The 27244-nt window shown below is 51.7% G+C and overlaps 1 protein-coding gene across 12 annotated transcripts in view; it reads left to right on the forward strand.

Moving 5' to 3' along the window:
• The window catches only part of MTMR14 (myotubularin related protein 14), a 45588-nt gene that overhangs the window by 16052 nt on the left and 2292 nt on the right, over positions 1 to 27244 (forward strand). For 2 of the 12 annotated variants that reach the window (XM_047779995.1, XM_047780069.1), the window contains 13 exons: positions 1375 to 1497; positions 2416 to 2489; positions 7748 to 7818; positions 8589 to 8663; positions 12268 to 12334; positions 13460 to 13545; positions 13817 to 13893; positions 14102 to 14138; positions 16533 to 16603; positions 17294 to 17352; positions 17515 to 17653; positions 18843 to 19022; positions 25657 to 25812. In XM_047779995.1, the coding sequence (XP_047635951.1) occupies positions 1375 to 1497; positions 2416 to 2489; positions 7748 to 7818; positions 8589 to 8663; positions 12268 to 12334; positions 13460 to 13545; positions 13817 to 13893; positions 14102 to 14138; positions 16533 to 16603; positions 17294 to 17352; positions 17515 to 17653; positions 18843 to 19022; positions 25657 to 25812 (1215 nt within the window). Of the gene's footprint in view, positions 1 to 1374; positions 1498 to 2415; positions 2490 to 7747; positions 7819 to 8588; positions 8664 to 12267; positions 12335 to 13459; positions 13546 to 13816; positions 13894 to 14101; positions 14139 to 16532; positions 16604 to 17293; positions 17353 to 17514; positions 17654 to 18842; positions 19023 to 22941; positions 23022 to 23511; positions 25813 to 27244 lie in introns of those variants that run through there. The other 10 variants (XM_047780012.1, XM_047780077.1, XM_047780060.1 and 7 more) reach the window with 8 other exon arrangements.

The raw sequence follows: 27244 nt of genomic DNA on the forward strand, positions 1-27244 counted from the left end.
GGTACGTGGATTGGCTCCCTCTCTCCCGCCACCAAGTCCATGCCCCTGAAACAGGGTTGTTGAAGCCCATCCTGTAGCTTCACCCCAAAGCTGACTTTCTGGATTCCCTGCTCGCCAGGATCCCAGGGAGAGTGCCCCAGCCCTGGGGTTCCTGGCACCACAGGGCCAGGACAGGGGCCAGACATCTGTGTGTGTCTTCAGGCCCCATGGTTGCCAGGCTGCTAACGTCTGGCCTGGCAGGTGATGCCTAGTATGCCTGGTGCCAAGGCCCAGGGCGAGGGCTGTGTCCCATCATGGATGCCATGGCACTTGCAGCTCCCCAGCCATGTGTGACAGGTGCCATGAGAGCTGGGTACAGAGTTGTATTTTAGGCCCCCTTGAGGGGAAGGAATGGGCTGGCTCCCTCTCTTCCTACCTCTTTTCCTAATACTTTTAGAGAACAACAGTAATGGATATTTTGGAAAAGCTCTTTTGCATGGTCTGTACCATGTGGAAAGTCTCCGACTGGTGTCAGGTGTCTCTGGAATGCAAAGCAGCACCCTAATCAGATCAGTGGCCCCAAAATCATGGCTTGTTGCATCAAAAGGCATCTCACTACGCCCGCTTCTGCCCATTAATTCCCAGAGCAGCGGTTCTGGCTTGTGCTCAAGAATGCTGGGCTCTTCCCCCGGGAATAAGTAACCTCTGCCCCAGCCAGGCCATCTCCCACAGCAGACACTGTTCTTGGCAAGGAGTCTGCTGGGGACAGCAAAGCAGTGGGCTTTAAAAAAAATTAGTGATGACTGTTACTCGTTCTGCTTTTGCCTTTATCTGTATGGCTGATCAGAAGGCTTCCTGGGGATTAGGAAAATTTTATCTTTCTCCTTGCTTCATAGGCCTTCTAAGTAGAGGGAATTCACTTGCTTGAATTTCACAATCAGTTGATAAAATATCTCTAAAAAGTCCATCTCCCAATGAGAATTTTAATCTGTTACGTTTTGAGCAAGTCATATGGCTAAAAATGATCATAAATGGGGGAAGGATGGAGGATGGAGAGAGATAAACTCCAATGGAAGCTCAAAGAGTCCATCAGCCACTAGAGATTATCTTGAGTCTTCTGGCTTAATGTCAAGCAGTGCCAAAAAGCCCTTTCCTGTTCCAGCTGCAGATTGCTCCTCTTTGAAATTCGCCCCAGAGAGTGAGATAATCTCTTAGAAAGTCACCTTCCCTGCCATCAGTTGTCCTGTCTTGGCCCTCCCTCCCTCTTCTGGACAAGGGGACAGAAGTTCTTCTGTAGAAGAAGTGGTACCCACACCTCCTTGAACACGGCCCCCACCCCCAGACCTCTGTGAGTAAATGCTTCATGCAGCTTCTCCCTCTGGCTCTTTGTTTCAGAAGTTCCGACACGCATCTTTTTGATAAGGTCAGAGGCTATGACATCAAGCTGCTCCGGTACCTGTCAGTCAAATACATCTGTGACCTGATGGTGGAGAACAAGAAGGTGAAGTTTGGCATGAAGTGAGTGCAGGGCACCCCTGCCAAGTGGGTGGAGGTACTGTGGTCACAGGCACGGGGGGGTCGGTGATGGCACAGAGCAGTTACTCACTGGATCTTCACATGGCCCCACAAGGCAGGTTTCAAGTCTCCCTCTCTTGCCGGGGGGAACTGAAGCACGGAGAGGTTCAATCTCCTGCCCAAGGTGGTCCAGCTGATAGTGAGGAGGTGTGTCTTTGACCTGTGCTCTGCTGCACAGAGCGGATTAGATTAGAGTCTCTTAAAGTGGATCCACAGAATCAGCATTTACTCAATTTTTATGTCCTGTATGGACCACATCTTCATAAAATAAGGCAAAATTTCATAAAATGGAGCCTGGGCTATGGTGATGACATTTGGGGGATTTTTCCAAAGTGTTGTTTATTTATGTTTTATAATAGCGGCTTTTAATTATGCTGAGTTTGTCTTAGAAAATAAGACTTGCTGGGGTCTAAGGTACAGCTCAGCCGTCAGCAGATGCCCAAGTGTTCCCCTGGCCCTCTGTCGCCTGTCAACATGGCCCTGCGTCTCTCAGGTGCCGTTTGGGAGTGTTCTCAGTGAATGTTGAAAAGGGGGTAGGAGTGACAGTCCCCCTCAGGGTCCCTTATGGACAGTGTCATGGCTTTTTGCTCCTAGCTCACTCTGCCCTCTGGTTCAGAGTCGTTTGTGGGACTTAGACGGAAGGTGGTTCTGCATCTTGGGTTCCATTGCGTGTGCTGCAGTGCTGGGGAGAGGAAGCCCTCACCTGGTGAGTTAGGGTAGGTGGCAGCCAAGTTCTGCCGGAGGAATGGTTCCTCACTCTGAAGAGTAGTTCCTGTAGCAGGAGGATGATTCCAGCTGTTAGACGCTCATGGGGAAAAGTGTGTGTGCCTTGTGATGCTTTACATGTTTCCTGTTTTGTAGTGTAACCTCCTCTGAGAAGGTGGACAAAGCCCAGCGCTACGCCGACTTCACTCTCCTCTCCATCCCATACCCAGGTAGGAGCTCTTTTCAGGGTCCAGGCAAAGGACAAGCTTCCTAGGGCTGGGGGCTCTCGGAGGGTGCCTGTAGGCCCTGGTGTCTCATGCTGGGGTAGAACACCATCCTGGGAGGGTGCAGGATCCTGGCTCAGGTGTGCCTGACTGCAGCCTGGAGCCAGTTACTTCAGCTGTCCCAGCCCAGGGTTTTGTAAGAATTAGACGAGATCACTTATGTCGGAGTGCTTCCCTGTGAGATGACTCGTCGGTCCTCCCTGTCAGCAGCCCACTGTGCTGCGCTAGCTGTTGGGGATGATAGAGGACATAAGCACTGTCTCCTGTTGCACATGGTTGGTGGCCTCACCCTTCACAGAGCACTTTGGTGTACACACAGTCGCTGCTTTGTCTCTGGCACACAGAAGTGTATGCGACTTGGGGCCAGGCCAGTTTTCTCTGTGCTGGATAACAAAGCTGTGTTGGTCCAGTTGGTAGCATTTAAGCTTGCTGGCAACACCTGCTTGTTCAGGGAGGTATTAGAGCGCTAACATCAGCTTCAGACTCTGTCAGCAGACAGCAGGAAGTGACCTCTTTCTCCTTGAAACCTCTCTTCTGCTTCTCAGCACTAGCATCTGCCTTCCATCCTGTGCTGGATCCTGTCTCCTTGGAACTATGTAGCCAATAGCAAGAGCAGACTGGTGACAGCAGGTCACTGTGTAGCCAGGAGGCCTTCTTAATAGAAGCTCAGGCTCCGGTGTGGAGAGGGTATCCTCATGGGTTAGAGCTTATGGTATCCCAGCCATGCCCCCAGCTAGCCTGGCTCTCACATGGGCCTCCATTGGAGTCTCTCCTCACTCTTCTCTGCCAGATTAGCATTTGTGGCATGTAGAGCTGGGCACGGATCTCAGCTCCAGCACTGTGTCCTTGAACGAGTCCCCTTAACCTGTCTGAGTACTGGTCTCATCCTTCATGAAATGAGGATAATGGTGCTTACTTTAAAGTGCCAGGCCCATCGTAGACATCAGGCTGAGTGGCGGTTATACGGGAGGAAAGGGTCACTTTGGGCAGGTGCAGACCGTGACGATGATGCCATGGGCTCTGTGGGGCCAGAGCTGTATCATGACACGGATGTCCCCTCAGGGTCTGCACTGTAGCACCCATCATGTAGCTCTAAAGCTGGTCTTTAAACCAGGCTCCTGACTCTAAGGGGATGCTTTGGGGGTCGTCTGCCCAGCAGGCAAGGTCTGTGTGGATGAGGAACCAGGCATCAGCTTTCTTTATTTGTATTCAGGTCCTAAGTAGGACTTGGTTTAGGAAAAACTGTTTCACTCCACAGAAGTAGCAGTATCCTTTCTGCTGTGGTTTGGCAACTTGTTACAGGACTCCCAAAATATTACCACCCTTTGATCCATAATCCAGCCAGCTTGGGGCTGAAGATGTTCATCATGTGTGTTTATTTTATTTTATTTTTTTGTCTTTTCTAGGGCTGCTCCTAGAAAAGGTATATGGAGGTTCCCAGGCTAGGGGTCTAATCGGAGCTGTAGCTGTCAGCCTACACCCCAGCCACAGCAATGTGGGATCCAAGCCACATCTGCGACCTACACCACAGCTCACGGCAATGCCGGATCCTTAACCCACTGAGCAAGCACAGAGACCGAACCTGCAACCTTATGGTTCCTAGTCGGATTTGTTAACCACTGAGCCACGACAGGAACTCCCATCATGTGTGTTTATACCAACCACACATGGGAACTGTTTTCAGTGTTCAGAGTAATGATTATGTAAATGATGATAGAGCCATCACTAGTAGAATGAGATATTACATTATCATAGAAAAATGCTTAGGAGTTCCTGTCATGGCTCAGCAGAAATGAATCTGACACTAGAATCCAGGAGGATGCAGGTTTGATCCCTGGCCTCACTCAGTGGGTTGGGGATCCAGCATTGCCGTGAGGTGTGTAGGTCATAGTCAAGGTTCAGATCCTGAGTTGCTGTGGCTGTGGTATAGCCCGGCAGCTGTAGCTTCGATTAGACCCCTAGCCTTGGAACCTCCATATGTTGCAGGTGTGGCCCTAGAAAGACAAAAAAAAAAGATAAAAAGAAAAGGTACTAATAAGCAAGATATGAAATTAAATAGCACAGTCTCAACGGTCAGAGAAAAAGCACACCAAAGGGTAAGAAAGAAATTTGCCAAGATGGTAAGATGATACCATCTATGTGTGAGTTTTTTTACCCTCTTCCCCAAATATTTACATACCATATCTGATAGTCGTGTGTGTATGTGTTGAGGGGCGAGTAAGGGGGAGCAATAAGAACAAGAAAGCCCGGGGCGGGGGGTGCCATTGTACACCCAGGTGAGGGGGCAGGAGGAGCACTTTTTTTTTACCTGCTGTGTTTGAATTTCTTTACATGCTTATATTCCTGCACACCAAGGGAGAGGAACAAAATTGCCATCATGCAAACCAAGTCCTGAAGTGCACTCTGCTGCCGTTTCAGGGGTCTATGTTGAGCCCTCTGATGGCTTTGAAGCCCAGACAGGAACTGTGGTGCTATACGTTCTAACTCAAACTAATTTTGGCTTAGACTGGCCCTTGAAAATGAGAAGTGGTCTGGGAGCACTTCCTCAGGGCACCAAAATAGACAAGCCAAAAACTCCCCAGCGCGTGTCTGCTGTGGTTCCTTCTTGAGCGAACGGCCGTCCTCACTTCACTCTTGGTCCTGTCCCTTTGCCTCTCAATGGGCCTCGAAGCCCACACAGGTAATGAAACTCAGGGCATCGCCTAGGGTACCGAATCTGTTTTAATTCTCTCCATTTCTCACAGTAAATTGCTTCTGCGTCAGAAACCAGTCAGAGCTCAGCCCAGAGCCTGCAGTGTTGATTTGAGCGCTCAAGTTTGGGAAAACAGAGCTCTTCACGGGTGTTCCGAGAGATAATTGGTGTCTCTTCTCAACCTGGGTTTATAAGCTCAGGACATCTGTCTGACAGATTTCTTTCTCCCAGTGAGGCACCCAGAATAGGCTGAAGTGTTATAGCTAAGGATTGTTTCCTGACTTCCAAGTCAGCCATGAGGCCAGGGGATCAGATGCAGGACTGTGTTGGGGGTGAGAGCCAGGCCTGCGGGGCACACAGGCTGGTCCAAGAGCAGCTGGAGAGTTCTGTGAATGTCCATGGCCTGTGGCTGCTTTGACAGAATTCAGGAAACTGTTTTGTTGCCTTTGGGGACCTCACCAGGCTTGGACCTGTGGCCAGAGCCAGGTGCTCTCCGGAGGGTGCACAGGAAGCTGCTTCGGCACTCTCTGGCCCACGACCCTGGGGTGCAAGCTGCAGAGCTCAGCTGCACTAGGCTCTCACTGCAGCAGCAGCATGACGATGGCACCAGCATGCTGTCACTTGTACCAGTGCTTTGCCAGGTGTTTTATATGTTCTGTAACAACTTTACAAATGAGAAAATCAAGGCTTGGAGAGAGAGGTTAACTTGTTTGAGTCACAGAGGCGAAGTGAAAGCCTGAGGTTTGAAGCTGGGAATATTGCCAAGGCCCTTTTCTCTCCACAGTTGTTCTGTGTGTTCCTGAGCTCTTACCCTGGTGGAGATTCTAAATTTTTCTAGCAGATGATACAGAAAACACATCTTAGCAAGGTTTGTTGGAGATGGAAGTATCCCCTGAGCACTTGTCACATTTCAGGCACTGTCTGTGGGCCTCTCCAAAGTGAGGGTGTCCAGTCCTCACCGAAAGCCTGGGAGGTTGGTACACTGTTACGCTTCACATGTTGTTTTTTTTTAGGGCCTCACCCAAGGCATATGGAAGTTCCCAGGCTAGGGGTCGAGTTGGAGCTGCAGTGCTACAGGCCTACACCACAGCCATAGCAACTCCAGATCTGAGCTGCATCTGTGACCTATGCCATAGCTCGTGGCAATGCCAGATCCTTAACCCACTGAGCGAGGACAGAGATCGAACCCACATTCTCATGGATCCTAGTAGGGATCGTTAACTGGTGAGCCACAAAGGGAACTCCCACTTTTTTTTTTAATTGTTCTTTCTTTTTTCTTTTTTTTTTTTTTTTTGGTCCGCTCCTGCAGCATTTGGAGGTTCCCAGACTAGGGGTTTAATTGGGAACAGCTGCTGGCCACAGCCACAGCCACGTGAGATCTGGGTCGAGTCTACGACCTACACCACAGCTCACAGCAATGCTGGATCCTTAACCCACTGAGCAAGGCCACAGTTCAAACCTGCATCCTCATAGATGCTAGTGAGATTCATTTCCACTATGCCACAAAGGGAATGCCCACTTTTTTTAATAATTTTTTTATTTTTTTGGCTGCACCTGTGGCATGAAGAAGTTCCTGGGCTAGGGATCAAACCTACACCAAGACTGCAGCCTGCGTTGCAGCTGCAACTTGTACCACAGCTGCAGCAATGCAAGATTCTTAGCCTGTCATGCCACAAGGGGACTTCCTGTATTGCATTTTTTGTAGCAACCCCGTGTCAAGTCTTTCGGCACCATTCTTCCAACAGTGTGGGTGCACTTCATGTGTCTGTTATATTTTGATAATTCTCAAACTGTTTCAAACTTTCATTATTACATTTGTTATAGTGACCTGTGATCAGTGATCTTTGATGTTACTGCTGCAGCTCAAAGTAGACTCAGATTATGGTCAGCATTTTTTAGCAATAAAGTATTTTTTATTTAAGGTATATACATTTTTGTTAGACATAATGCTGTTGCAGATTTAATAGCGTAAACATAGCTTATATATACTTGGAAACCAGAGTATTTGTGTGACTCGCTTTGTTGCAGTATTTGCTTTATTGTGGCGGGCTGGAGATGAACCCAGGATATCTCCAAAGTGTGCCTCTGTTAGAGAGATAAGAGGGTAAGCCTCTGAAACTAAGTACATTGCTGAGAAAGTATTGGTGGGGCTCATGTTATAAGCCACATTTTTGTTTGCTGGCCGTTGGCACTTCAGTGACACCTAGGACCAAGGGACTTGAAATGAGAAATGACCAACGGCTGGTGAGCAGAGGTGGAGAGAGCTACAGAGGTGTGTGGGCAGGCAGTACCTCATCAGGAAGGGCTGTGACTAGAAGCTCAAGGAGTGTGGAGGCTGGTTCCCCAGCTCTCCCCCATCGGTTCTAGTCCCCACTCATGTCAGCTTTGGGCCTCCTCTGGGGCCTGGTGTGGAGTGTATGAGCTGGCGGCCGCCTCGGTCCTTCAGCACTCAGGGGCATCTCAGGAGACGGGGCTAGGAAGGGTGGTGCCATAATTCTGCCCTCTTTTCCAGGCTGTGAATTTTTCAAGGAATATAAGGATCGGGATTACATGGCTGAAGGGCTTATTTTTAACTGGAAGCAGGTATGAAGAATAGCTTTCTTCAACTTGAGTCTTATGTTTCTTTGTGAATGGGCAACAGCTAGTAATCTTTTGAAGGAAAACAACTACCGTTTCTCTTCTCTTCCCTGAATGAGTCTCGGTTGTTTCTCTCCCTTTTCTCCTTGTATATACATGTTTAAACTCTCATTAGTCACATCTTCCTCTCCCCCTTACTTTCTCTGTTTCTTTAAAGGAGCTTTTAGGGACAAGGTGGAAGTCCTTCTGCTCTGCTCACCCTCTGTGGAAAGAGCAGGAGCAGCAGTCTGCTCCTTCCCAAATTACTGGGAGCAGGCACAGGAGCTGTCAGAGGCCGAATACAATTGATCACCCCATCTCAGCAGCAAATACTTGAACGGCCAACTAAAAAGTTCCACTTGACAGCAGTATTTTGTCCCTTGAGGTTTTTTTTGTTTTTTCTTTTTTTCTTTTTCAGTCACACTCACAGCTTATGGAAGTTCCCTGGGCCAACAATCAAATCTGAGCCACATCTGTGACCTACACCCCAGCTGTGGAAACGCCATAAAGACTAGCCAGAGACAAACCAGATCCTTAACCCACTGCACCACAGTGGGAACTCCTGGTCCCTTGATTTTTTTAAGCTGTCACTCACAGGGTGGCACAGAGAAGGCAAGCACTGTGGGAGGATATCTGGCCTGCCTGTGGTAGCCACAGCTTCAGGGGCTCGGCCTGCCCAGTCCCCAGGGTTTCTCCTGGTGGCCTACCCGTGTCTCATGGTGTCTTTCTGCCCCCAGGACTACGTCGATGCCCCCCTGAGCATCCCCGACTTCCTGACTTGCTCTCTGAACATTGACTGGAGCCAGTATCAGGTGAGGGTAGTATAAGGGAGGGCGCCGAGGGGACCCCTGGTGCCTGCCCCACAAGTCCCCAGGCAGAGGCAGCCTGGCTTGTGCTCTCTGACCTCTGACAGCCTAGGAAGGGAGGAGCTGCTTCTTTGTTTAACTCTCTCCTGATTTGCTCTTGGCCCAGAAAATCAAAGCTTTCTGAACGTGACTCACTCAAAGATTTACATCCACTAGGGGTTTCTGTTTCCAGAGGAGGACCTCATGGAGTCTGCTTTTCCAGCTCTGGGCTTCAGTGGCTTTTTTTATTTTACCTTTTAAATGTGTGTTCTTTCATAGGAAGTATGGAGCTGCCTGACCTGATTTGATTATAGAAACCTTAAAGATATTTCCATTGTGCTTCTCTCCTCTGTCATGTGTGCCAAGGAAGGGGCCCTGGTCTGACTCGATGGATTCATATTGATACCATCTTTAGCCCACCATCCAGGCCCACAGGCCGTTAGCAGTCCTGGTGCCACTTGCCTCAGCCAGGACAAGTAGCCTCGTTCTTCCCATTGCCTTCCCCACATCTGAGCCCTCCGCGTGGCTGGCCCTCCCCACCTCCTCTTGGCTGGTTGATTTGGCTCAGATGTCCACTCCAGGAAGCCTTCCCTGACGTGCCTGCTCTCCCACATCCCCGCTGGGCTGGATGCCTGCATCTACATTCCCGTCAGCTGCTGGGCATGTCCACCTTGGAGTTTCCCACTGAGCCACAGTCCTAAATTAGAGATTTCAAGAACCGCTTCCACGTCTCCCATGGACTAAGCTCCAGGAGGATGGGGAACCATGGCTTGTGCCTCCCAGCCCTGAAACCAGCCTAAGCTGGAAAAGCTGAGCCAGTGAATACCTTGAAAGCATCCTATTTCCCTCCTCATTGATCCTAACCCCCAGTCTGGACACATCTGTCCAGCCCTGAACTCTTCCTGTTAGGCAGCTTTTTTTTTTTTTTTTTCTCTTTTTGTCTGTTGTTGTTGTTGCTATTTCTTGGGCCGCTCCCGCGGCATATGGAGGTTCCCAGGCTAGGGGTTGAATCGGAGCTGTAGCCACCGGCCTACGCCAGAGCCACAGCAACACGGGATCCGAGCCGTGTCTGCAACCTACACCACAGCTCACGGCAACGCCGGATCGTTAACCCACTGAGCAAGGGCAGGGACCGAACCTGCAACCTCATGGTTCCTAGTCGGATTCGTTAACCACTGCGCCACAACGGGAACTCCCTGTTAGGCAGCTTTGTGTTCCAGTATCACCAGGTCTGTGAAGCTAGAGGCCTTGCTTTTATCCTGTTTTATCTTGTCCAGCCCCTGGCCACAGAGCAGATGCTCCGAGACAGTTTGACGTGTCTGAGTGGTATTGGCTCTTCTCCCTGCAGATGTTTCTCTGGGAGAGGAGCCTTAGGATGCAGAGCGGGCGAGTTGTTTGTTGTGCCCCAGAGGCCTAGAGAAGGAACAGGGTGGGGGTTAGGAGGGTATGTCTCCTGCCCTGAAGTCCCAGGCTGTCCCTAGACAGGTAGGGTAGCCAGAGGAACTCGCAGGCCTGCTTCTGAGCTTGCTGTGTGGAGAGCCCTCAAACAGGCCCCTCCAGCCCCTGTCACTCTCCTTCTGGTACTGTTCTTTCCCCTTATGTGTAGAGAGTGGGTCTGAGAATTGCTTCCCCAGCAGTACCAACCGCAGGGTGGTATTGCCAGTGTCATATTGGTGCTGCCAAGGATGTTTGTCTCTGGGAAGGTCCCTCGAAGTGAGGTCTGCTAGTGGATGGAGGCTTTGGACATGAGCTCACTGGTCTCTTTGCAGGGCTCTGTGGCCTTGAGCAAGTACCCTCACTTCCATCAAAAAGTGGACTGGGCAACGCCTCTTTCTGAGTTGTGACGAGGTTCAGATATGATCACTTCATGAACGTGTTCTCCTAACTGAAATGCCAGACCAGTTGGATGATGATGATGATTAGGAAGTAGGCTATTGGCTTGCTAGCTCAGGGGGTGAATGCACTTAACATTCCAGATACGGGAGCAGCGGAGCACGGCTTCTGCTGCCCCTCCAGTGTTGCTCAGCCAGACATGGGCTCTGCCCTTTCAGCCCCTTCATCATGGGTCCCCTCAGCCTCCAGGTCCATCTCTCCTCTCCTCCATTAGCCCTCTCCTGGCCATCCACACCTACCTCACCTCCATGGGTCCCTTCGTGCAGCCACCTCAACCTCAAGCTACCAGTTCAAAACAGAATTGGCCCCAACCCACAGCACTCCCAGGCCTTCCACCATGTACCTGGAGGCACAGGCTGGAGATCTGGTTGCTCTTCCTCCCCCACCCATGGCCAAGTCCCATTGATTCACCATTGAGTGAATGAGGTAGACACAGGGCTGGGTCCACTCAGCTCAGCTCAACTGTGTGACCTCGGGCCTGGACACAGTGGCGGATGGTGTCTGCTGCCACTCCCTGGCCCCCTCAAATCACCACCATGGTTGTGGGGCCCTGCAGACTCGTCCTTGGTCACTGCCCACCTGCCTGGCCTCCCCAGGCTATCAGCTATATAGCTCTCACCCCTCCTGCTCTTCCTCAGCCCACCATAATCACAGCTCAGAGGAAATCTCTTGGCAGTGGCAGGTCTGACACATTGAACCAGATGTGGAGGGACCCCTGAGCTGGTGTGGATAATAACGTGATGAGTGCAGTGCTACAGTAGCTTCCTCTAGAGCTGCTCAAAGTGGGTCAGGACTCTCCAGGGGCCATGGGAGGGTCAGGTAAATGAGCCTGTTTTCAGTTCCAGGGAAAACCATTCCAATTACAGGTGCTATGTTCGCCCCCCATGGGAGCGCTCTTGCTGGCATCCCCCGCCCTCCCTGCTCAGCTGCAGACACTGAGAAGTAGTTGTGTTAAGAGACTGTCCCCAGCTAGGGGGAAGGGGACACAGAACTGGGTCAGGCCCCTCCCTGGAGTTCCGGATTCCAACGTGGACTATTTCTCTGAGCATCTAGTCTAGACCTTTTGCTCAGGCTACAACAGAGGTTCCGATCTCCACGGTGTTTGCTTATTTTTTGTCTCCCATGGGCCTCCAGTTTTAAGAGATTTTTGTCTACCAAACAGACCTCATTTATTAATCATGAAGAGACAGTATGCAGGGAGTAGCGTTAAAAAGTGAATTAAATGTGACTGATGCGAAAGTTGGTACTCCTTAGTTCCTGTGATATGATAGCAGATGAAGAAATGGCTCTTCCCATTTGGTGACAGTGGCCCTGGGCTCACGGCTCTTTGTTTGCTTCTGTTAACTCCCTGGACAGCTGTGCCAGGAGACCAGGGCTCAAAGGCTAATTCCCGGCTGCTGCTGCTGCTGCTGCTGCTGGTATGGGGCTGTGGGTTGTCCAGGCCTGTGTGTGGTTTCCCCATCCTCACCATCAGGTTGGGTTAGAGCACTGAGGGTGCAGGGAGAGGTGGGGGCAAGGTCTCAGTGAGTCTGGGATCTTCAACCTGTCACCTGTGACCAAGAGCTTGGGCCACTTCTTGCCCCAGAATTACTCTTAGCATTTTATTTTTTAAATACTTTTTTCCCATTCTGTGTTAAATACCTATTCCTAGAATACTTTTATTTTTCTTCTCCAACAGAGTTGGGACCTAGTACAACAAACACAAAACTACCTGAAACTGCTGCTTTCTATAATTAATAGTGACGGTGAGTTTTCCTCTACCTGCCTTTTTATTTTTTATTTTTTTATTTTTTCTTTAAAAATTTTTTTTTTCTTTTGAGGGCCACACTTATTGCACATGGACGTTCCCAGGCTAGGGGTTGAACTGGAGCTACAGCTGCCGGGCTACACCACAGCCACAGCAATGCTAGATCCAAGCTATGTCTGCAACCTACACCACAACTCATGGCAACACCAGATCCTTAACCCACTGAGCGAGGCCAGGGATCAAACCTGCGTCCTCATGGATCCTAGTCAGGTTCGTTACTGCTGAGCTACAGCGTGAACTCCTGCTTCTGCTCACCTTAAGCCATTGTATCCTCTGGGTGTTCCCAGGTCCTGACATGGCAGATGTGTGTTTACTGGGGCCATATGCCCACCGGTTGCTCTTTGGGATAAGGATTTGGGGAATCCCTTGTTAATGGAAGATTTTATTCTATGTCCTCAAAATCCCAGAAAACAAAATTATGAACTTGTTATCATCTGATCCACACACAGGGTGTTTGTGCACTGGGTCAGCTGGTCTTGAGCTTTGAGTATCAGCCTTGTATGGGGGCCACAGTGGCCTCTTCCAGTTCAGAAAGGTGACAGAGAGTCCTGGCTCCCTTCTGGGCACACACAAGCCGCACAAGGCCTGTTCTCTGGATGATTCTCCAGCCAGTTTGGCTGTATTGACTGGATAAGCCCGTCACGCTCAGTGTCCTAGGGCAGCCTGACTCTGATTCCCCTGTATTAATTGGGACTTCTGTGTGATCACACTTGCTTGAGCAAGTGGAAAGGTATTCATTTATACAACCAGGAAGGCCCAAGAGCAGAGGCAGGTGCCCAACAAATTCCACAGAGACTCTCTCATACCTACTGTTCAGTTAGCCTCGTGGTGGGACGTGTTCCAGACTTGGTTTCCTGCCATCTTACCTCTTCTAGAAGAGAGAGGCAGCCTCTGTCCCAGAACTCATGCTTATTGCCTCAGTTTGGGTCAGGTGCCCATCCTTGAACTGGTCACTGTGGCCAGGTTGGCAGCCCCTGAAGCTAGGCTGTGGGTGTGAGGTGGCCTGGTCAGGGCAGCAGCACATGCCCTCTCATCAGCCCATGTCTGCTCCATTCATGAGTAGATGACAGCGGACTGCTGGTTCACTGCATCTCAGGCTGGGATCGGACACCGCTCTTCATCTCTCTCCTGCGCCTTTCCCTGTGGGCTGTGAGTACAGATGGGTGAGGCCATGGGGTCCAGGGGGGTGGGGGGGGTGGGGCGGGGCGTGGGGAGCGTGTTTGGAGGCCCTACCAGGTTCTACCCTTGGACTGTCTTCTAAGCAGAGGGCCCTTGAGTGTCCAGAGCAGGTGTGGTGTTTAATCCTGCTCCTGAGGCTGCTGGCAGCCTGGTGTCACTGGGTCTGTGGCTGTGACGTGGAGAGGAGGCTGTCATGGGGAGGCTTCTTTCTGATCTGGGCGCATGTCCCCATCTCCTCCAGGATGGGCTCATTCACGCATCCCTGAAGCCTGCTGAGATCCTCTACCTGACTGTGGCCTATGACTGGTTCCTCTTTGGGTGAGCCTGTGGGGACTGTCAGGCGGTGGGATGGGAGCCGTACATTGGGAACTGCATTTTTATGTGCGTGGGTGTGGGGGCTCCTGTGACAGGGTCAAAGGTGAAGACAGAAGGTGCTGATCAGGCCCACCCCACGTGCTGTCCCTGTGGCTCCAATCCCCCTCTGTTCTCCTGTCTGGGCTTTGACCTCCTCGCCTTCTTGTTTCAGGCACATGTTGGTAGATCGGCTCAGCAAAGGAGAGGAGGTGGGTACCACTCGTGGTGTGCGAGTGCTCATCAGGGCCCGCAAACTCTGGCCCCTCCACTCACGAGAGGGTCAGGATGATGGTCTCTCTGGTCCACTTTGGAGGCGGTTCCTCGCCTGGTGTGTGCTAGAGTCAGGCAGCCTGGCAGGAAAAGCACCAGCACAGTAGCCCGGCTCTGAGGTTCAGAGGTTCCCTGTCACCTTCACATGTCAGTCCTCTGCCTCCTCCGCACCGTCCTTTTTACCATGACCTTGTTTTCTGCACTCAGCTCTGAAACCAGTTTCCAAGGCCTTTCCTGTGCATCCTCATCCTTCCAGCAAAATTACGGAAGCTCTTCCCTGTCCTCTCTTCTCTCATCTCACCTGCTTGGCAGCTTTTAAGCCCCAGGGCCATCCATGCACAAGGGTCCTGCCCGCTCCTCATCACCAGCCCAGCCCCAGACCAGACACGCCAGTAGGCTGTGGGTCCCCATCCTGTCAGGTGCTGTCCCTCTCTCCTCTCTGCCCTGTCCACGCCTCGTCCTTTTGGCTGCTTTTCCCAGTCTTTGCCTCTTGTTTTCTGCCTGTTTCTCTCTCTCTCTCTCTCTCTCTCTCTCTCTCTCTCTCTCTCTCTCTCTCACACACACACACACACACCTGGAGTTGTATCACCTGGGTGACCTTGGGTGATGTGATTAACCTTGAGTCTCTTAGTGTCGATCCTGCTGCCTCAGGGAGAGAATGAGTCCAGACGCCCACGTACTGTTGGCTCTTTCTGCCCCCCCATCCCATTTTCCTGAGGCCTCTTTCTCACCCTCCTGAGGTTGCCTCTTTCTGTGCATCTTATCTTGTGCCTGCTTTTGTTCCTCCCTCTCGGCCGTTTCTTTCCCCTTCCAAATCTCCTCTCCTGAGCACTTATCGCATCTGCAGAGCTCGTAAGCCTGTTTCTCAGAGGCCATCCCAAACTCTGTCAGAGGCAGTGACTTTGGCAGTGAAATTGGCACATCAAGCCCCTTCTCAGCCTCTCATTTTGAGACCTGCTGGTGCTGACGTCTCAGGACCTTCTGCCCTCTGTGCTGTCTCCCCACCCCAGAGCAAGCCAGATTCCATTTTCAGAGATTGAGCAGGGGTTGAGGCTCAGCCCATGGCGTTCTGGATTCAAACCCTGGCCATGTCTCAGCATAAACAAGACGGAGTCCTCAGCTGGGAAGGTTGACAGGATGGGGGCCTTTCTCCTAGCCCTCCTTTCCCTACCCCCATGTACTCAAGACACTGACACTGTAAAAAATAAAAAGTAGGAAAAGCTGGGGCCTATTAAATATCACTCCATAACCCTTCTTTGCCTTTGAGGCTCACAGAGCACATTTGAATATTAAAGAGTAAAAAGTCCAGGAGTTTCCTTGTGGATCAGTGGGTTAAGGATCCAGCATTGTCACTGCTGTGGTTCTAGTTACTTCTGTGGTGCAGGTTTGATCCCTGGCCCAGGAACTTCTACACACCACATGTGCAGCAGAAAAAAAAAGTAAAAAGTCTATGGTAAAGACATTTAGTTTTCATACTGACCTCACCTGGACAGCCTCCCTCCTTTTTTATTTTTGGAAGAAATCATGTGAGGCGAGGTGGGGGGCTCTAGGATACCCTATGGATATTTTTCCAAGTGAGGGGTTGACGGACCACACCTTTCAGAATCACTGGGGAGTTTGCTTGAAAACTGCATTTGTATGTGCTTTATGGAGGCCTGTTGGACTAGGGCACTGACTGGAGGGGAGAAGAGAGAATTTGCTCACACAAGTGGGGGTGGTGATGTGGGGTCAGAGGTCAGGAGCTTCCTCCTGCCCCAGCTCCCCTCAGACTTAGTCCTGCCCCTTCCCGTTTGTGAGCAGTGCAGGCTGTGGGCCAGGTAGTGGCTGCCTCTCAACCCTGGTTCTCCTAAACCACTGCTTCTGGGTATTTCCCCCTACAAATCGGATCCCTTTCCCTTCCATTGTGCTGCTGCCGTGTCCATTAATCTTGTCCTAAATTCTCTCTCCCCCAGCTGTCTGCCTCTCCCTAGGCTTCCCAGGAGAGGCTGAGGGGAGAAGCTACTGTCTCCATACTTTTCAATAGCTTGAGAACATGTGTGTTGAGTTGCAGGTAGTTTGAAGCATCACCAGCTCACGTCTTACATTCTCAGGAGAGAAACAGTCCCTTCCTGCCCATCCAGGTCTAAGCACACCTGCCCGACCTGCTAAGCCTTCCATCTCCCAAGCTATTTCTGCCCCACAGTATCCAGCGGGGTGTCTAGAGCCAGGCTGCTGTCCAGCAGGGGGTTGAACAAGGTCACTGGCTGTCCTCTTCTGAAAGTTCTGCCACCTTGAACCTTCTCTCTAGAGAAGGCTGTCTTCTCACATGTGCTGCTTTTTGGTCTCTTCTTCAGATTTTCTTCTTCTGCTTCAATTTTTTGAAGCATATCATCTCTGAGGAGTTCTCTGCTCTGAAGACACAGAGGTACGGGGAGGCCTGCCCTCACACCAGAACCAAGGCTCTGGGCAGGGCTATGCCAGAGCAGGCGGGGTCTGGCTCTCTGTCTTACCCTGCCCTGCTTCCCTGCATGCTTGACAGGCTGGCCTCCTGTTCCCTGCCTTCCCTCTGAGGGCAGGTAGGGGTACCTGGGGAAGGCCAGTGGGTGAAGAAAGAGGCTTGTCTTGTACAAGGAGAGCAGGGAGCATTGCTGCAGGGAAAAGCCAGCCCAAGGACAGGAGGTCTCCCCACTCCCCATGCCACCCCAAGGCAAAAGACTCTCTGGCCTGAGCCAATTACAGCCCCACCTAGGCTACTGGTCTGCCCAGCCCAGTACCATGGAGCAAAGTCTGCATCCAGCCTGGGAAACACAGGGTCTTGCCTGGCAGTTACTTTAGGACTCCTGTGAGAATAGGTGTCTTCTGCATTCCCTTACCTTCCAAATGCAAGCTCCTAGTGTGTTGGGCCCTACTTGAACTCTGAGGGGCTGAGCTGATAGGGAGCAGGCAGGCTTTGCTCACCTCCCAGAAGTGGGCCTGGCCTTTTGCAACACTGTAGGTAGGACTTGTCTCCATGAGTTTCCTGTGAACTGGAGCTTCTGCCCCAGATAGACAGCATAGAGGAGACAGAGGCGTCCTAGCCCAATCTGGAGTTCACCATTCTGGCTTCTGTTTACAGGAGGAAGAGTTTGCCAGCCCGGGATGCAGGCTTCACCGTGGAAGATATCTGCATGCTGAGTGAGTCATGGGCCCCAGCAGACTTGCTCTATGCATCTTCTGAGTATACAACACGTAGGGACTGTTCTAGAAACTTTTTTTTCCAGATGTATTGTGTAGAAGAGGTGGGTTCCTATAGTGGGAGAAGATAATGTGCTGACTGACAGCACTGGCTTCTTTCAGGACGAAAGGACCGTGGCAGCACCACCAGCCTTGGCAGCGACTTCTCTCTGGTCATGGAGAGCTCCCCAGGAGCCGCCGGGAGCTTCACCTATGAGACCGTGGAGTTGGTCCCTGCAGGAGCACAGACTCAGGCAGCTTGGTGAGGAGCCAGGCTGGAACTAAGTTTGCTCACAGCTGGGACCCTGAGCTCTGGCTCCAGGGAGCCCCAGGAACAAAGGGGCCCCCGACTGTGGTGCTGAGAGCTCAGCTCCCTGCCCTGCTGTCACTCCTGGGCCTCAGAGGCCAGCCATCTGGTTGGTGAGGGGCACTGCCGTGTGGCCTGAGAGCATACAGGGCTGGGGCTCCCTGTGGGATGAAGGAAGAAGCTGCAGCACTGGGTGGGGTGAGGGGAGGCTGGTGCTAAAGGGCCTCAATGGGGGCACTCCTTTGTGTGGTTTGCCTAGGAGGTGGGGGTGGGCAGTTTAGAAGAAGGATAAAGGGGGTGAGTACACAATGATGATTGGGAATTGGGAGCTTGTTTGGGGTCAGCTCCTTTGAGAATCAGATGCTTTCCTCACCAGACAAAGGGCTCAAGGTTATGTATAATATTTGGAGGGAAGGGAAGGCACTATAGTGTTTCTTAAGAATCCATTTCTGGAAATTCCCATTGTGGCTCAGCAGTAACAAACCTGACTAGTATCCATGAGAATTCAGGTTCGATCCCTGGCCTCACTCAGTGGGTTAAGGATCTGGCATTGCTGTCAGCTGTAGTGTAGGTCTGACGTGGCTTGGATCCAGTGTTGCTGTGGCTGTGGTGTAGGCCGACAGCTACAGCTCCAATCTGAACCCTAGCCTGGGAACTTCCATATACCGTGGTTGCTGGCTTAAAAAGACAGAAAAAGAAAAAAAAAATTTTCTGGAGCTCCCGCTGTGGCACAATGGGTTAAGAATCTGACAGCAGCTGCTTGGCTCGCTATGCAGGCATGGGTTTCATCCCCAGCCTGGCACAATGGGTTAAAGGATTGGGTGTTGCTGCAACTCGGATTCAATCCTTGGCCCAGGAAGTTCCATATGCCATAGGTGAGGTCTTAAAAAGAAAAAAAAAAAAGAATATCCACTTTCTGGCATGTGCACTGAGGCCAGTAAGGCCATTATTGTTTGGGTGCCACAGTCTGTGTGAACACCCAGCTCTTGTCCATGGCCAGGCCCCAGGGAGTGCGGATGGGTGTCCACTTCCCTGTGGCATTTCTCCAGTGGAAGTAAAAACTGGGCCCTGAGATTCAGAACAAGTGGGCAGAGGGCTTGCCTGAGGTGGCCCCTTAGCCACCAGCCCTGTCTTTCCACTGCAGGAGGAAGAGCCACTCGTCCTCTCCACAGAGTGTGCTCTGGAACCGGCCACAGTCCTCAGAGGACCGCCTGTTTTCCCACCAGGGGCTGGTGGAAGCCAAGTCCTCCAGCTCCTCATCCTCGAACCATTCTGACAACTTTTTCAGGATGGGTAGCAGTCCCCTGGAGGTCCCCAAGCCCAGGTGAGGAGTTCCAAAGTCCTAATGGTGGGGGGGCTAGCCCTTCACTCTTAATAAGGCTGGAGAATGGGTCCCGGCACCTAAGCTGGTACCACAGGTGGTGTCTTAGGTCAGGGCCCCAGGGTGTGCGGCCTGGTAGGCAGTATACCCAGGGGGCCAGAGGGCTTGACAACCTTCAGGCTCACCCGCTGTTTGGAGGATGGGTAAATGTTGGGATACAGCGCAAGGGCTGGTTTTGGAGTGCTTTGAGACTTGTCTATCCTGGAGCCCTGGGGGTTCAGATGGGGAATCCAGCAGGTGTGAGATGATAGGCAGGGCACTGAGACTGCTCCACCTGATGCCTTTGCCAGGTCTCGGCCCCTGTGGACTTCACATTCCAATTATAGAGATGGAGCTAGATCCTCAGAGTTGCCTCTGGCTCTCAGATTCCTCATTTCAACTGGTGGGGTACTGAGGAAAACAAACAACAGGGAGCGAGGCTAAATGTGTGTGGCTCTGGAGACCACATACCTGGAAAGGGAGCAGTTCAGCCAGGGCAGACAGGTGTTGCTGGAGTGTGCTACAGAAATGATGTTTCCTAGATGAGATTAAAGCTGAGCATTGGGCAGGTCTTCGATTTGAGGGATGGCCTGGCATTTGGGGAAAGCATTTCCTGGCTGACTGCTTGCCACTTTTCCATGTCATACCCCCCAAGGAAGGAACCTTGTGAATAACTTTATTTTCCAAAGCCTTGAGAATATCTGGTCCTTCTGGAGAGAGCAAAGCAGTCTGTAACTCAGGAGGTCCTTAATAAATTCCAGGGAGAAAGAGACATTTAGCAGAAAGATGAGTGGTGGAGTCCACTCCAGATGCAAGCCCAGCTCTGTGGATGCTGCTCCAGAATTTTAGCTCTTTCCTTATAGCACACCTGTTATCAAAGAGGAAACTGAGCCCCAGGGTCACAAGTGTATTGCAAGGAAAGACCCAAAACTTGAGCTCTCCTTCCATCGCTATCCTCCCGTTTTTCCTTTCTGGGTAAAAGCTGGCAATGGAGGAAGGTGGGGAAGAGCACCCTCCCCACATAGGCTGGCGGGTCAGCTGTGGTGAGTAGCAGCTCCACTGTCCAGAGGGCTCCTGTGTGCTTGCCTCTGAAGGTGAGCCCTTCAGCCTGGAGCACTGCTGTGTCAGCACAGGAGCTGTCTGTCAAACAAAGGCTACAGCCCCTCCATCCCCATGGGTCTGATGGCAGCAGCCGAGCAGAGATGGTGCCAGGCCAATAAGTCCACGTGCCATGCTCGTTCGCGTCCCCCATGTGCCACGCTTGTCTGCACGCGAAGCTTTCCTCTGGGCTGCACAGGACTGCGCGACCCTTGCTCTTCTGGGCTGGAGCTCTTGCTCATCATCCCTGTCTCCTTTTCTGCCTGTGCGACATTGCTGGACAACTGGAAAGGAAGCCGGAAGATTGCTCTTGTCCTCTAGGTTGTAGTTTGCTCTTAACTGTCCCCAGCTGGGGGCTCCTCCACTGAGACAGCACCCCATCATACACTCCAGCTTTTTACCGTTCCCTTCTTCCTGACAAAAGACCCTAGTCTCCAGTCTTAAGATCGTTTCCCTCAGTCTCAGCAGTGCTCCACCACCTGCACTGGGTGGCTTAGATGCTTGTGGCTGGTCCAGGATGGCCACCAGGGCCCCTCCCTTGGGGGGTTGAGGTGGATTGGGGGTATCGTCCTCATCTCACAGCCCTGTGAACCGAGGCCTGGTCAAGGAGGCTGGGATAAGTGGACCAAAGTGGGGCATAAGACCTTGGAAAGGCGTGGGGTGCACTGCTGTGTGGCATTTGATAGCTTCGCTGATCTATTCTGGGAGTGCCTGCTTGCAGCCAGGCTGGGCTGACCAGGCAGCAAGGTTCTGGATTGGATGCTTGTTTGCCAGATTTTGAAAGACTAGATTACTCAGATTTGAAGCATTCTAATTATATATTTCCATTAACATTAACTTAGTCTCTTTTAAAGTGCCTGAGGGATCCTGTCTTAGCTTTTGTGCTTCTTTTATGTGGCAGTAGACAGTCAGCTTTTTAATGCCAAAGGGGGAACTATATGGAAAGAAACCCCTTAGTAAAACTCTCTGTGACAGCCAAAATTGCTCTCACAATATGCATTCTCTGGATTTCATATGCTCCATATTCCCAAATACCACAAGCATATCTCTTTTGAGACAGGATTTCCCTGTGAAAGGAACTGTTGAAGCCTCTTTTGAAGTTGAGAAGTAAGTGTTGAGTTGGGAAGAAGGTTCTGAGGGGGGCTGATTCTGACCCAGGCCTGATGTCATACCCCATTCCTTTTGGTGGTAGTCTCTGCTCCAGAGTCAGATGGCCTTAGGGCCAAGGGGTTGCTAGCACAGCACTGTCCGAGCCTGAGCCCAGCTTGAAGCCAGGCCGTCTGAAGAGCAGGTAAACGTGGCTGAGGGACATCCAGCAACATGATTGAATAGCTCAGTGACAACAGAGGCACCAACCTCTGCTGCCCAGGTGGCTGCTTTTTCCCCATTCTCTGCCACCAGTAACTGCATCAGCTCTGTCCCAAGCTGTGTTTAATGAGGCAGAGAACCCAGATTGCTTTCAGTAACACATAGGGTTCCTGTCCCAGGTTTCATGTGTTCTTGCTTGGGGCCACAGCTCCAGACCAGGAGTGATTGGTGAGAAGCCTAAAGGCACTGCCAGCTTGAAACCCAGAAGAGAAAAGTTGGAACCCCAAAAGACTTCTTGGGCTAAATTCAGTTCCCTGGTTGATGCTTGCTCTCTATCTCTGTCTCTCCCCCCCCCCCCGCCCCTTCTCTGTCCAGGCTAGGGGAGCGTGATGATTTTTCAAATCTAGGAAACCCTGCCCTAGCCATCTCTGAGTCAATTCTTTGGGGCAGGTCCTTACTGAACTGAAAAACTCTTCCCCAAAGCCCCATTCCTGGAGGCATTCACTTGGGCAGAGGATGTGGGACCATCATCTGGAGACTTGGATGTGGGGAGGTAAATATAGATTAGGTGACATCCAAGTTCTCTGATTCTAGGATTCTAGGTCTTGGTCAAATGTTCACTCCCTGCAGGAATTCAGACATATCACTTGGTTCATGTGGAAAAGTCCACTGGAAAAAAAGGTAGCTTTCAGGCACAACCTGATCAAAGCTCCAGCTCCATTTCCTGGGGTTCTTTCCTCTTGCCTCCTTCTCCATGCTCCCTTGGTCTTCTGCCACTTTCCCTAATGGTGTCCAGCTTTCCATGTGCTTCCTTTCTCACATCCAGGCATTACATGAAGGCTTCTTTCCCAACCACAGATCAGAAGCTCTGTGCTTTATTCTAGTTGGAAGTTATGTGTCTGTCCCTGAGCCAGTCTCTGAGGCACCCCCCACCCTTTATCAGAAAGGAAGATCAGTACATTAGGGGGCTAGCATGGGTTTGGGTCAGACCTGGGTTTCAGTCCCATCTTTGCCACTCCCAGCTTTGTGACTTGGAAAAATGCTTCCCCACTTTTTTTTTGACTGTACCTACAGCATGTGGAAGTTCCCAGGCCAAGGATCAAACCCACACCACAAAAAGGACCTGAGCCTCTTCAGTGATAATGCCTGATCCTTAACCCACTGTGTCACAAGGGAACTATAGAATGTTTCCTTTCTGAGCTTTTTTTTTTTTTTTTTAATCCTTTTTTTAAAGTGGGGATAATGATCCTGGCCCTCATAATTTCGAGTTCAAGTGAGAAAATGGATCAGAGTTCCTGACACATAGTAAATATTCATCCTGTCCACAAATGCTCAGTAAACTGTAGTTGCGGTTAAGGACCTGTCCTTCTCAGTCTCGTATCTGAGGGACTCTGGGCTCTTTCTGGGCACTGGGCAGCTAGGTAAAAATAAGGCCAGATCAAGTACCTCAGGCCAGACCTCTCTGTTCTCTCATCAGCTGTGTGGGCTGGGCCAGCTCTGTTTGTATGGGTATTCGGTTACCTGCTTCCTGAACACACTCACCTGAGCTGGCACAGGGTAGGTGTCTGGCAGGTGTGGGGGAGGGTGGGGGGTTTAACTCTGTTGGTGCGATGAAGAGAAGCCTGGGCATGTCCATTTCAGGGAGTGAAGTGGTGCCAAGAAGCCACCCTCCTGGGCACAGGTCTGAGCCCTGGGGAAGTGGACTGATGGCTTTGGAAGCAGTGTCAGTGTCCCTTTTTCTAATCTGAGGGTGGCTTGGCCCCTTGTTCCCTCCAGTCCTGTAGATAAATTGGAGGAGGCAGAGCACGGAACGTCTCGCTGCTCTGTTTGCACTTGAGTGAGGGCACAGGGCAGAAGAGCGTGGGGCCATATTAAAGCTGGTTGCATTACCTGTGTGCTGCAGCTAACTTGAAGGTTTTCCTTTCTTCTTTCACCTTCAGATGCAGGTGCTTCCTGTCATCTTTAGGTGTCCCCTCTAGTCAGCTAATCCAGGCTAGCAGTGACAAGTACGTCTCTACTTAGCACAGCCCCTTGCTCTCAAACCCAGGAACTGAGTGGTTGCTCTGCAGTCCTTTGACGGAAGCCTCAAGTGGAAAGATTCATGTGGAGCCTGTGCACTCACTCTTGAAAAAGATGGAAAAGTTGGCTTTCGACCCCTGGGATCACATGCCCTGTCTCTCTCTGTGCTGCCCACTCCACACCAGAGCTGTCTCCTGGCCGCTTCAAGCATGGTTCTTGCCTGGTGGTCCTACCTGCTGGACACGGGAAGTACAGGGAAGGGACTAGCCTTGGGGACCCCTCTAACTACATTCTATCCATCTCTCATTTTTTCTATTGGCACTGTGAGTCTCTGGTAGTCCTAGGGAGTGGGGTTGGAGCCTAAGAAACCACCACGTTCCCCACTTCAGGGGGCCTCATCCTACCCAACCTCCTCCACTTCACATTCCTTCAACACTCTTCTCTTCAGCAGTTGTTTTCCCAAAAACTGGAGGAGAAACTCTGCCTTAAAGTTTGAACAGTAGATGAGATCTGTGGAGCCAGGACGATCCCAAGAGGGTTTGTGTTGACTGAACACCCCAGCCTGACCCAGGGGAAGCACAGGGTAGGCACCAGACTGTGGCGTGTGCTCTCTCCTGGGCAGCGGTCTGGTTGATTTATAGACAGTAAAGGGTCACCACAGATGCAGTGAGTCCTACCAGGTTTTTCCATCTAGAAGGAAGGAAGACCTGCTCTGTTGGTCACCAGAATTCCACCAGGTAGCGGAACACATCCGTGTCATCTGCGGTGCCGCTGTCACACATCTTCCAGAACAGAGCAGGAATGATGAATGTAGCAGGTCTCTGTTGCAGGGGTTTCTGATTTGTGGCAGCTTTAATGTAGAAAGCCATCTGTTTTCTCTGGTCTCAAGGTGGTTCTGTGCAGGACAAATCTGTAACCCAAGTGGGCTTTAGAAATCTCTTCTTGTGCTCACTCACTGTGGGACTAGGGGCAAGTGTCTGACTGCCCTTTCCCTGTCTCTAAGCTCGGGCTGCTTTAGGATCACCAGAGATGCTGTGCTGGCCAGAGCTGCACGCAGCTTGGTAACTGATGGTGGATAAGGCTGACCTGGGGACCCATGGGGACTGTCTCCTCAGCCTAGGAGCCCTTGACGCCAGTCACATGTGTGGGCAAGGTCACTGAATTTTTCAGTTCCCCACCCCCTATACCACTCTTCATGCTTTGTCTCTCTTTCTCGGTCCCAATGGGAGCACTTTCCACTATTCTTGAATTAAAGAATAAAGGGTCAAGCATCAAAGATGAGGCACCTCTGGGGACTGGGACCCGGGGTGGCTGATGGAAGGGCCTTGTTTGATGTTTCCCTGTCTCCTCCCCGCTTCCCCCACCGGCTGGGCCACTGTCCAGACACAGAGAGGGCTTGGCTGTGAGTGAGGAGGCGGCAGCAGTGGTAGATTCCTGATACAGTTTGCCTCTCCCCGCACCCCCCAAACCTCCATTTGAAAAAGGCCTGATGAAGCTGTCAAGTTGACTGCCTGATTCATCCCTTCCCTCTGGGCATAGCCAGGGAGTTTGCTTGTGAATACAAACTATGGCTCCTGGAAGGCACTGCAGTGGAAGAGGGGAGGCCTCAGGGCTCCTGTCACCTTACTCTTCAATCTAGGTCACCACCCCCCACTGTCCTCAAGAGGCTTGTTCTCCCATCTCTCCGATAGGCCCTCAGTGTTCTGGGTTCTAGGTTGCCCACCCTGCTGGTCTGCATGCCAGGGGCTGTGGAGAGAGCCTGCCTCCCTGGTTCCTGATGCGTCCAGCCTCGCTCCCCTGCCTTTGGTGCTGTTGAGATTTTATTTGATTTGTCAGCAGCCAGGGCAGGCATCCCAGACCCCAGGCTTTGGTAGCTGGCTCACCTTCGTCGCCATGCTTTGCTCTTGTTCTTGTTTGCTTCTCTGTCTATGCATGAAGCACTGTCGTCACAACTGAGCCTGCCTTATGGTCTGTACCCTTCTTTCTTGGTCATAACCTGTCCTGCTGTTTTTGCCCTTGTGGAGAAAGTGGTTGACTTTACAGGTGCTCCACCAGCAGATCCTTGTGGCTGTGTCCTAGGGCCACCAAAGCACCACCCCCCTCCTCCAGGGCTCCCCCACATCAGGCATGTGACTGACTGCATCATCTCCCCTCTCTCTCCTCTCTGCCCCAGATCAGTGGACCATCCCCTGCCCGGATCCTCTCTCTCCACAGACTTTGGCAGCTGGCAGATGGTAACAGGCTGTGGCAGTATTCAGGAACGGGCTGTCCTGCACACAGACTCCTCTCTCCCTTTCAGCTTCCCGGATGAGCTCCCTAACAATTGTCTGTAAGTGTCTTGCTTGAAAAGACAGGATGCCCCCCTGCTCCTATCAGAAGCTGGTGAGCAGTCAAGAACGTCGGCCAGGAAAAAGGCAGAAGCCAGCTCCGGGAAAGTGGCCTGGGCTCCCTGCCCCTCTCGAGGACCCCAGCTGAGTGTACCTCACTGCTGCTGGACCCTGAGGTGTGAAGGAGGCCTGGTGGGCTGCTCCAGAAGTGTGCTGGTGTGTGTGCACTTCCCCAGCCTCTAAACCTGCTTGGGTGTCTTGGGGCACACCCTTAGGGAGAGCTGTCTGGACTGTAACTACAGAAGATTCTATTTCTGTCCAAGGTTTTGCCTGACGTGAGAATCCTTTGAAAGCAGAACAGTGGGGTAGTGAAAGTAGGTGTATGGTGGAGACCAGAGCCAGAATGGAGCTGGCTTAGCCCAAGGCCTCTGCTCCTCCCAAGCAGAACCAAGGGTTCCTTGCTGTCCCCTCGCCGCTTTTGTCATTTGCTCTTGCCACCGGTCAGAAAAGAAAATTGGACGGGGACGCTAAAGCCCCAAGCCTGTGAAATCCTCTCCCTCCCAGGCTCCAGTACTGGGCCTCCAACTCTAGCAGTGCATCCACTCGAACAGCTGCCTCTGTGGCTGCCACCTGCCCCCTGCCTGCTCTGTTGTCTCACGGATGTCAAGCGGGGAAAGCCTCCGGCGGCCTGGGGAGCAGGATCTGCTTCTCAGCTGTGGCTGCCTGAGAGCCTTGACCTCTGCACCACGGGCTGAATGCATTTCAGGTCCTGGGTGCTCATACCTCCCACCCCCACCCCCGAATCCATCTCTTATGCTCCAGTGCTGACAGGTAGGAGGCCAGTTGCTCTCAGGAGTGAAGAAGGATCTCTGCTGAAGGAAGGTACCAGACCTTGGGTTTCCTATCTGGTGCTCCTAGGCCCTGGCCTGCAGCTTAGGGAGTAACCCAGGGACTTCAGAGGCCACAAGTGCTGGTCACAGCCTTCTCTGTAGCCAAGCCCTTAAGCCATGAATAAGAGCTCTGTCTTAGATTTTGAAGGCTAAAAAAATAATCATCTGGGAGTTCCCTGTGTGGCTCAGCGGGTTAAGAACCCGACATAGTATCCATGAGGCTGCAGGTTCTATCCCTGGCCTCGCTCAGTGGATTAAGGATCTGGCATTGCTGCAAGCTACAGTGTAGGTCACAGATGCGGCTTGGATCCCGCATTGCTGTGACTGTGGTGTAGGCTGGCAGCTGCAGCTCCAATTCGACCCCTAGCCTGGGAACTTCCATATGCCACAGGTGTGGCCATAGTAAGTAAGTAAATAAATAAAGTTATAAGCAAAAATGATTGTCTGAACCTTTCTGTAGGGACTTTCTACTTGAGCCGGATGCTTAGGAGCCATCTCTCAAGGAAGCAGACATCTCTGCCCTTGCTTGACAGCGCCCTTCACT

Source organism: Phacochoerus africanus, chromosome 1 (genome assembly GCF_016906955.1).
Source record: "Phacochoerus africanus isolate WHEZ1 chromosome 1, ROS_Pafr_v1, whole genome shotgun sequence".
NCBI lineage: Eukaryota > Metazoa > Chordata > Mammalia > Artiodactyla > Suidae > Phacochoerus > Phacochoerus africanus.